We start from the raw sequence: 9,902 nt of genomic DNA, 5'->3' as shown, positions 1-9,902 counted from the left end.
GGGTTTTACAGCTGGACAGTGAACCAAACTTCATCAGAAAGCAACTGAGGCAGACAACCATCAAGGACTACTCTGAGGCATCTAATAAAATCCCTGACAGATTTATAAGTAGTTAAAGGGCAAAGAAAAAAAAAACACATCCCCAATTTAAAAAAGGCATAGAACAGACGCCCAAGAAATGGCCATGGTGCCTGACTCTGCCCCAGTAAAATAACAGACACTGACAAAGCAATTGGTGCACAAATTTATCAAAGGCTAGTCTGTCCTTCACCCAAAAAAGAAAATATTTTCATCTATATATAAAAACACACACATACATAAAAGCTAGAAGAGCATTCTGATTTTAGGAAAATTTGCCTATTCATCTGTTAAGAAAAGCACCAATACACACACAAATAAATCAACACTACAGTATTTATTAATAATTCTTTGCTCATTCCTGAAAAGGAAGAAATTGAAAAAGAAAATAAATTATAAAAAAATAACTGTTGTGTCTACTTCTTCTTTGATAAAACCCCAAGAATCTAGGATCTGCTCAAAGTTAAGGCAACAGCCACAAGCTACACCTTATCACTCAAATCTCTCCTAACCAGCAAAATCATCTAAGGAGTAATAGATATTGGTCTTCTGCACAAGTCTCATCTGTATGATGAACTAACTGTAGACATTTAATCCCTTGGCTAACAATCTTCTGAATGTTCTTGTTACAGAATTACCAGTTCAGTTTAATCCACTTACTGGATTTGGAGTGGAACACACCTGTACCCCAAGTACAGATGGAAATGTCATTGTACCCCTAGATGGAAATGATTCTCAATTCTGAAACAGCAATCCAAGGTCCAGGCACCTGGGTTTAGACTATGGCTTGCTTCATTGTTTAAATGTACAATTCTTTGGGTATTAGAAGACGCCTAGTCTTCCTGGTCTGAAGAATTCCTAATCCAAGGAAACAAATCTCTTGCTTTCACCAAAAGCCAAAAACCTGCCAATCCTCTGCCTAAACCCTCCAAGGTCAATCTGACATACAGACTACATCAAGTACACACAGAACTGGAGGTTCTTTATAAAACTCGAGCAATTCCCTGAGAACTGTTCATAGGAGAGCAACCAGGACAGGAAACAACATCCTGTGTGAGCCTGGCAGCACACTTACCCAGGCAACAGGAGGCTCAGATTGCACAGCCTCCTGCTGGAACAGAAAGAAATAAAAGACAGAAAGAGAAAACAAAACACAGATTGCCTCTTTTGATGACCATCCGTGGGCTTAAAGGAAGGGGAAGAATGTCCAGAGCTACGATGAAGCTCAGATGATTTCTGGAATTTGATTTATTGGGTAGCAAGAACTGTAGGCAGTAGCTCAGTACAAGTACACTCAGAGCAGACAGGAATCAGGAGAACCTCCACCTCTCTATCCTACCCCCTCATGCTCCAGTCCCTAACCAGGACTTCACATCCATAAATTCTCTTTATTCCCTACCCTTAAAATCAGGGTGAACCCCCAGTCCACTCACCTCCATTTCTGTAAGGTGATTAACAGCAACTGCATGTGGGAGGCACCTAACAGCAGGGTAAGCACCTTTGAAAAGAGACAGTAATGGGGTGTGAATGGCTGCTGGCATAAGCACTTCACCCAGTGGTTCCTATAATCACTTCCACACAGAAAATTACTTCTACTTCAACATACCACCCACAAGCAGTTTCTTTGGGAACTGCCAAAATCTCTTCAGTTTACTTACAAGGAGTCAACAGTCAAACGTTTTGAAAAAACTGTTGATCATTAGTGTGTTAAGTGCTGGGCACATTTTCAAGAAGCATTGCTATAGAAGCAGGGAATCATCAGACCTCTTCCAGTTATCTTCTGTTATTTGGAAGCCGGGTAAAGTTGCCTTTACATAAATTCAGGACTTAAGACAACTGATCCAGATGCATTTCACTAAACCTCTGAATCACGCACAGATAGGAGTTTCAAAAACTGTCTCCTCACATACTAAATAAGATACAGAACACTCAACACAGCAGTTTAGATTAAGAACCCAATTTTTCTCAGCAAGGCTCCTAGACTGTAAGCACTCCAGTAAAGCACCCGGTCAAACTCAGAGAGTCATAAAAATTCAATACAAAAATTAAGTTAGGAATAAGTATGATACTTTAAACTTATGACCTGCCTTATTCCAGGTAGAATTTCTGTTTCAGGCTATCCTTGCAGAGCTGCTGCCATCTGCAAATTATCACTTCTCTTCCAGCAATACTTTGGACCAACTTAAGTCTGCATGTCTTCTGAACAAAGTGAAGTTTTTTAACAAAAGCTATTCATGTCAAGATTTATAGTGTCTGAAAAAGCAGTGAAAAAGGTTACCACATCAATAAAAGGGCTCATTTGGGTAAATACAGAATATAATGCTAAACACTATTTTTGAGTAGCAACTCTACAGGTGCAGGATGACTGCCACACTAGGGAGTTATTCTAAAAATAATCAGGCCCTAGAGATCTATTATTTCTCTCCACTTTTAAATGTGAATTTAAATGGAAACTTTAGATTGGGATCACTGAATAGAATTCTAGCAACATTTCAACTTTTTATTTGAATGTTGGGAGGCCCCTGCATGTGCATAAGTACTAGTCAACAGTTACATTTTCCCTTAGTTTTTTTAGTAAAAAAAAGAAAAATCAAGCATCTCCAGTTATTTAGTTTTGACACCATAATAGCTACCACTAGACATAATAATGGCTGTGAAGTAGATTTCTTTAAATCTTTCTCTTAATGCTTCTTCAGTTTTATCAGCTTCACTAGAACTAGAACAAGCATTATTTATGATTACTCTAAGGCAAACAAACCTGTAATTATTGTGTGAGACCAGTACTAGAAATTAACTGTACTGTTCTCCATAATGAGCTTTCTATGATACAAATTGTTTTTCACAATTTCGAGTTCCAGTGCAGCTAATAAGAAGCAGCAGCTTACATTTGCAACTCAAAGTTCTTGCTCTTTAGGTAGTACTTTTCCTGAATCTTCCTATTTCTTATAAATCAGTTACTACTATGAGTCTAAGGGCAGACAGAATGTTGTGGAGTGTCCAGTCAAATAAATGACTTTTTTACTACTAAAGAGAGCAAAATTTTCGTGTTTCCCTTCAACATAAACAAGGTAGTCCTGAGTGCTGCAGTACCACAACAGCAAAGCCCCTGAGATAATGTACTTTTATCACCTCTGCATTGCCCACTGGGAATCCCCCAGAGGGAAGCCCCTGAAGTGCCACACAAATAAACTGCGATTAGCTCAGTCACACTCATCCCTGACGTAGCTTGGCAACCAGAAGAACATAAAATTTGCTCCCTATTATTGATGAAGAGCTATTACCAAGATTATTCACATCTCCATTCCCTCTGTATGTGCACCTGACAGACACACCACTATCAAGTCAGGAGATTTCAACTGCACTTCTTTCAATTTAATTAACTGGTATTGAATGCAGATTTGACAACACACAGTTTAAAAAGTTACTGTTGTAACACACAAATAAGTGGGACAAAATACACATGTACATGCACCTACTGCTGAGAGAGATTCCTGCAGAACAGAGAGGTTCAGCAGGAACAAAAAACAGCATTAAATTGAAATTTATGCCACGCTCTTATGTCATCCCTGATCTCTGAACTAAGTTCTATTTTGATGTCCTCTGTAAGAATGGCTGATAGCTGTAAACCACTTCTCATTTTCTTCTTTCACCTTTCATTTGTATTTCTTTCACATTATTTCAGGGTGTTCATTATACTCCACAATCTTACTACAATTATTTAGCAGATCAGTATAGAGCTAAAAGGCACTAAAAAGGCTTTCAGACATTCTATTATGGCTTTTAGCCAGGATTATCTTCTTTGGTCTTTTATTTACCTCTGTATTTTTAACTGGACCCCAGTGGTTTTTCAGGACTTTTAGTTGCTACTGACACATTTTTTTACCCCCAAGTGAATTAATGGTCCAGCCTTCCTGGTGTAGCTGCCTGCACTTGCACCAAACCTGACTTTCACTGTAGCAGACCTCCTTTCTAAACAAGGCTTTGAAGAACAGCCTCAGAAGATGCATGAACCACATACAGTGCTAAATTTTAAGCCTCCATGCCCTGCATTACTCCTGATTTCTCACCTTATCCCTCTATTATTGAAGTAGGCAATTACTGTAAATGGGGCTATCTTTGTGCATGCATCAGACAGATAGATGCGTGCTCCTGGCTCCAAGCTCCTAGAGGAAGCTAAATAGCTCATTTCTACCTGGTCCCAGCAGTAAAGCCTAAGCATTTGTAAAGTGAAAAGAAGTAGCATCTGATTGACTTGCATCCAGGAGTTTTCAAAGAATCATTTACTGGGAGCCATCTGAAGTCAACCAATAAAACATGCCTTTTTTCTAATCCTTGAAGCACAATGATGTTAAAACTGACAGTCTCCCATCTACCTCAACTACCTATCTGCTATTTTTTGTAGTGTTCAATTAATTAGATTTTTTTAAAACAAAACAGCAACTTTATTTAATCTATTTTCTAGTGCATTTGAAAATAATAAAACATACAGAAAGACTGGAAGAAAATCCCTCTCTGCTTACACTGTGGCTGTAAGGTTCTGTGGTTGACCACATTTCTCACCTAGTGGAATTTTAGCACTGCAGAGTCCAAACATTTGACTGTTTCACGTTACATTGGTTTTCAGATCTGGTGAATGCTTTAAGCTTCCCACTTCCTTCTTCAGGACATTAAGTAAAGTTCTAGAACTATCCAAAATCTTCATGTAAGCAGCTTCAGTTTCAGCAAGTATTTTATCAAGCTCATTCCGTGAAGCCACTTTTTGGGCCAGGTTTTCACATACACACTCCAGCTGTTCACTGAGGACTTGGATTTCATGCTGGAGTTTATTCTTTTCCTCTTCTGCTTGCTGGATTTGTTTGTTCAGTTCTTCTTTCTGCATACATAAATCTTCAATGCATTTCACTAGTTCATTATTGTAACCCTGAAGAACAGCTCCCTGCTGAGTCATCCTGCATTCACTCCCTGAAGTCCCTTTTCAGCAATGGCCTCCTGCACTCAAATGAAAGAAAAACAAACAAACAAACAAAGAAACAGAAAAAAATCTGTAAGATGTTGCCATGAATAATGCTTCATTAGCATAGATGGAGCCACCGGACAAGGTGCTCTATTTAAGGTTAACATGCTCATTTTCAGATGTGCCACATCTCTTCCCTTTTCAAGTGGGGAACGGGAGAAAACTTGGCAAATGCTCTTAAACCTTTACTGAAAGCTGCTGGTCCCTATAACACTGTCATGGCAATAGTATCAAAGTATTTATGATATTTATTTATAATACCTTTATACAATCCTGAATATAGGATGCTTTGTACCACAAACTTCGATGGCCTGGTCAGAAATAAGCAAAAATTACAGAATCACAGAATGGTGAGGGTTGGAAGGGCCTTCTGGAGACCATCCAGTCCAACTCCCTGGCAAGACAGGGTCACCTGGAGCATCCAAGTGGGTATTAAATGTCTCCGCAGAGGGAGACTCCACGCCTAATCCAACACGAGAAGTCCTTTCTCACTGTGAGGTGAAACTTCTTGTGTTTTAGTTTACGGCCCTCGCTCCTCATCCTTTCACCAGGCACCACCCTGAAGGGCTCAGAGGGCACTAACAACGCGAGGAAATCTCCCCGACACAGCGAGCACCCGGAGCTTCCAAACACTGGGATGACGCGGATCGCGTGTGCCGGGCCCACGGGCGGGGGCCGCCACTCACACCCCCACGGAGACAACGGGGCCAAGGCCCGACCCAGGCGGCCGCCGTCCCAGGGACATTTTAACACCCTCCTCGCCACAGAGCGCGGCCCCGCGGAACACGCGCCGCGCACAAAATGGCTCCTGCCTGCACATCGAGAGCCCGGGCGGAAGGGGAGGAGGGGGTAGGTAAGAGGAGACCGTCCCATTCCTAGCTCCCCCCCGCAATTCCCCGTTGCCCCCACCTGCCTGGCAGGATCGCGATTCCTCCCCACCGAGGGAGCGGCTCTGCCAGCGAGGCCGCGCTGCCCTCGGCTAGCCGGCCCCGTGCGCCCGCCAACGACCGCGCCGGCCCGTGAGGGGTCACGGAAATACCCGAGCGCTTCCGAACGTGGCGCCGCCCTGACGGCCGCGCGGAAACGTCTCTCCGGAAAAACGCGATGTTTTCCGAAGACAGGTAGCGCTCGCAAGAGTGGGCCGAGGCGGGAGGGGCAGGGAGGGCCGAGCGTTACGGAAGGAGCCGATGTTTTCCGAAGGGAGGGACTGAAGGGCGTCGTGCTCGGCGGAGGCAGCCGATGTTTGCCGAAGGGAGGGACTGAGGGGCGTCGGGCTCGGCGGACGCAGCCGATGTTTACCGAAGGCAGAGTCGCCCGAGAGCAAAGGGGACAGAGGGGACGGAGCGCGTCGGAAAGAGCCGGAAAGAGCCGACGTTGACCGAGCGCGGCGTCGCCCGAGTTCCCCGGATGTAGTTGGAGCGGCGGCGGCGGGCGCGGCGGGGGGAGGCGGTGGCCGAGTCGGTGCTCCCGGTGTGTCTCAGCGCGCGCGGGGCCGAGCTGCCAGCGTCTCCCCTCTCGAGGCGATGGGCCCGTGAGCGCCGCTCCAGCCGAGCTGCCCGAGCCGCCCCCTTCCCCCGCCCCTGCCCCCGGAGCGCTGCCGCCCCCGCCTCCCCCCTCGGCGCCTGTGGCCCGGCCGCGGCCGTGCCCTCCTGGTCCCCTCACCCTCACACACACAGGCCGGGCATTGATGGTAATGTATGCGAGGAAACAGCAGAGACTCAGTGATGGGTAAATTCACCCCCCCGGCCCCGCGGGGCCGCCCCCCCCCCCCCACCCCCTCCGCCATGTTCGGCCCGGCCGCGGGGCCGGTAACGGGCGCTCGCTAACGCCTCTCTGTCTTTCTCTCGCTTTCTCCTCAGCTGTCACGACCGCAGGGGGGACTCGCAGCCCTACCAGGTACCGCCGGGCCGGGAGGAGGAGCAGGGGAGGCGGGGGGCTGCTACTTCAGCAGAGGCTCCGGCGGCCGCTGCAGGCCGCGGTGCCGCGGCCGCCCCGGTCCGGCCCGGCCCCTGCCGGCGCTCTGGACCCGGAGCCGCGGGGCCGAGAGGCGGCGGCGGCCCTGGCGCCGGGAACGGGGCCCCGGTGCTCGGCTGAGGCCTGCGGAGCCGGGGCGAGCAGGAGCGGCCTAGTGCAACCCGTGCGGGCCTCGGGCCTGGGAGTCAGGGAGGGTGCGAGGGGCGGGAGGGGGAGCCGGGGTCTCCTACGGTGGAGTGGAGATCCAGGAGAGGTGAATGTTTTTCTTCTAAAAACAAAAGGAGTCTTACCCTTCCACCCCCCTACCCCCCCCCCCCCCCCCCAGCCCCCTCCCCCAACCCCTCCCCAAAGCCCTTTCTTCTCCCCAAAACTGCTGCTGGGGGCTGTAATCTGAGCAGGGCACGGGTTTAGACCCTGACCAACTTGGGGCTGCAGGTGAGGCTTAATTTCTGCAGTTGCCAGCTGCTGGGCATGTTCAGAAATCCTTGGCTTACCCACAATAGCCTCAATTCCTGTAAGGTGGACACTGCACTTCTTTGCTGTGTCCACTGAAGAAACCCAGTTGTCGAGGTTTGAGTCTGTGGAAAGCCGTATGTTGTGATATTGATGTCTGTAGACCCTGAATTGAACTGTTTTAATGCATTTCTGTGTATTTCAATCACTGGACTGCAGTATGGCAGTCCAAGGCAGCTGTCAGTGACAGTTCACATAAATGTAAACATTTGCCACTCAGGAGTTCACAGAACCAAGTAGGTTAGCGTTAGGCAGAGCATGTAATTTTTGGTAAAGACTTTAGAATGAGTTATTACATTACATGTTTTGGCCCCCTGGAATTATTTTTTTTTAATTACACGTGTTACAGGGATGTTAGTACTGAAGAAAACATCACAGAAATTCAAGTTAATGGTGAAACTGAGTGGTCTTGACTAGAGTATAGAGGACATATTCAAAGTTTACACTGATTCAGTCTAACTGTAAGTTTGTTTTCCTAATAGCAAGTGGAGACTAGTTCCCCCAGAAGTGTGGAAGAACTGTGGCCCATTTACTGCTGAAAGTGTGTAGTCCATCAGTGAAAAGATAGAGAAACTAGGTTCTTCTTAACAGCAAGTGTTGCATTGCATGTAATAGTGGGAGAAATTGGTTTAAGTTCTAATTACAGAACTTGTTGCTTTAATGTAGGTAATTAAAACTAGGAAGACTAATGCTGATTTTTTTTTAATAGGAAATGAAAATTAATTAAGTTTTAAAAGTACTTTTGGAAGAGAAGAAAAAATCCCAAAATTCTGTATCTAATGTCAATGCCTGTTTTCTTGTGATGTGTTTCAGGCTCTTAAGTACTCATCCAAGAGTCACCCCAGTGGTGGTGATCACCGTCATGACAAGATGCGAGACACCACAGATCCCTCACCACCAAATAAAATGCTGCGGCGCTCTGACAGCCCTGAAAACAAATACGGTGACAACACAGGGCACAGTAAAGCAAAAAGTGTGCATACTCACAGAGTTAGAGAGAGGGATGGTGGTAAGTTATTTTAACAAACTTTTACTTAAGCAATCACTAATTTCTCATTAAAATTAGCCAGTATCACTCAGGTGATGTCTTATACTACATGTGCCTTGTACTCAGCTAGGGTGACTGCAGTGAGCCCAAAATGGGAATTTAATTGGAAGGCAATCATTGAGGTAACACCTATTAATTTCCTGGTTTTTACAGATATGGTAGTTTTCCTTACAGCCCCAAAGATTAAATAAACCCTTTTTTATTATTTTAACTAGTATGTCTTATTTATTTAGACATACTGCAGTGTTTGATAACATGAAATAGTTTTCTGAATTTTCATTAGCAATAAATATTTGCTGTTTTGCATTCTTTTTAATAACTTTGTGTATTGTGGTGCTGTACTGTGTAGGTACATGCTCCATAGACTATACCCCATCAGAAATGAAAAAAGCTTGGTAAATTTAGCTGCTATGTAGAACTCTTAATAGATGATCAAGGGTAGCACATACTAGAGCCTTTCTTGACAGGAGCTTGAAGAACTGTGTTCACAGTCAAGTCAGCCTGCTGTGTTTTTGCAGGTTTATAAACAGTAGTAATATCCCCAGTATTTTTTAACTGGTCTTATTTTGTATCCCTGCTTCCTAGGAAAAGAGTAGGATTTTCCAGGTAATAAACAGTGTTACGTAACAAACAGCCAGAGTTTAGAAAATTGCAGTTGCTGTCCGAAATTGGAAAAATTCTTTTGTTTCGTTGATTGGTCTTTGTGTCAAGGTACAAGGTGAAGAATTCAAGTAGAGAATTTGGAGCTTTAAATCAGTGCTGCTTTGTTCTGTATAAAGCTAACAAATTCTGATGTACATACACATTTATTGCTGCACTGCTTTTACTTGATATAATAGTTATAGTAAAATAAAGGAAATAGCTTTCAAGTACCTTTTTAGGACATACTAGTTTAACACTACAAATGTGTTCATGGGTACCCAATTATTCTTATAAATCCTATTTGTTCTTCCTTCTTTGACTTAATGCTGAGGCTATGTAGACTACTGTTAATGGCATAGAAGTGTGTAGATGCATTATAAGAACATGCCTCTTTTGTTAATACACTGATTTTCATTGTATCTGATAATAATTGAAAGTGTAGTAATCTCAGAATTAAATGCATGTGCAATGCCCATATGCTGCTATTCTGTGCTACTTTGCAGGATATAGAGGTGTCCTCTTTAATTTTCTGTTCACCTGTCCAAAAATTAGTCCCACATTCTCTTGCAATTCTGCTTTGTTTTGCTACAGTCAGTAATTTTTTCTGCTTGAACAGAGCTGCATTTAGTGGAA

The 9,902-nt window shown here is 44.5% G+C and overlaps 2 protein-coding genes across 4 annotated transcripts in view; one reads left to right on the top strand and one right to left on the bottom strand.

The window, feature by feature from the left end:
• Positions 1 to 396: 396 nt before the first annotated feature.
• On the bottom strand, positions 397 to 6,443 carry LOC136557784 (microtubule nucleation factor SSNA1-like). 2 transcript variants are annotated; one of them, XM_066551943.1, is made up of 2 exons: positions 6,006 to 6,443; positions 397 to 5,067 (listed from the first exon to the last, which is right to left on the bottom strand). In XM_066551943.1, the coding sequence occupies exon 2, from the start codon at positions 5,024 to 5,026 to the stop codon at positions 4,682 to 4,684; it is 345 nt and encodes a 114-aa protein (XP_066408040.1). In that variant the 5' UTR covers positions 5,027 to 5,067; positions 6,006 to 6,443; the 3' UTR covers positions 397 to 4,681. The 2 variants fall into 2 exon arrangements, with proteins under 2 accessions (XP_066408040.1, XP_066408031.1); XM_066551934.1 differs by having other exon boundaries at positions 6,002 to 6,441.
• Positions 6,444 to 6,698: 255 nt separating this feature from the next.
• The window catches only part of WAC (WW domain containing adaptor with coiled-coil), a 55,392-nt gene continuing 52,188 nt past the window's right edge, over positions 6,699 to 9,902 (top strand). Inside the window, exons 1-3 of one of the 2 annotated variants that reach the window (XM_066551922.1) lie at positions 6,699 to 6,820; positions 6,952 to 6,988; positions 8,393 to 8,588. In XM_066551922.1, coding sequence (XP_066408019.1) covers positions 6,780 to 6,820; positions 6,952 to 6,988; positions 8,393 to 8,588 — 274 coding nt within the window. In that variant the 5' untranslated portion in view covers positions 6,699 to 6,779. The remainder of the gene's footprint in view (positions 6,821 to 6,951; positions 6,989 to 8,392; positions 8,589 to 9,902) is intronic. The other variant, XM_066551913.1, reaches the window with a different exon arrangement.

Source organism: Molothrus aeneus, chromosome 1, assembly GCF_037042795.1.
Source record: "Molothrus aeneus isolate 106 chromosome 1, BPBGC_Maene_1.0, whole genome shotgun sequence".
In the NCBI taxonomy this organism is placed as follows: Eukaryota; Metazoa; Chordata; class Aves; order Passeriformes; family Icteridae; genus Molothrus; species Molothrus aeneus.
Note: the sequence above shows the minus strand (reverse complement) of the source record. Positions and strands in the feature narration are given on the sequence as shown.

What these genes read in the sequence shown, in the direction of transcription:
- LOC136557784 (XM_066551943.1), bottom strand. Translation starts at nt 5,026, where the DNA reads ATGACTCAGCAGGGAGCTGTTCTTCAGGGTTACAATAATGAACTAGTG.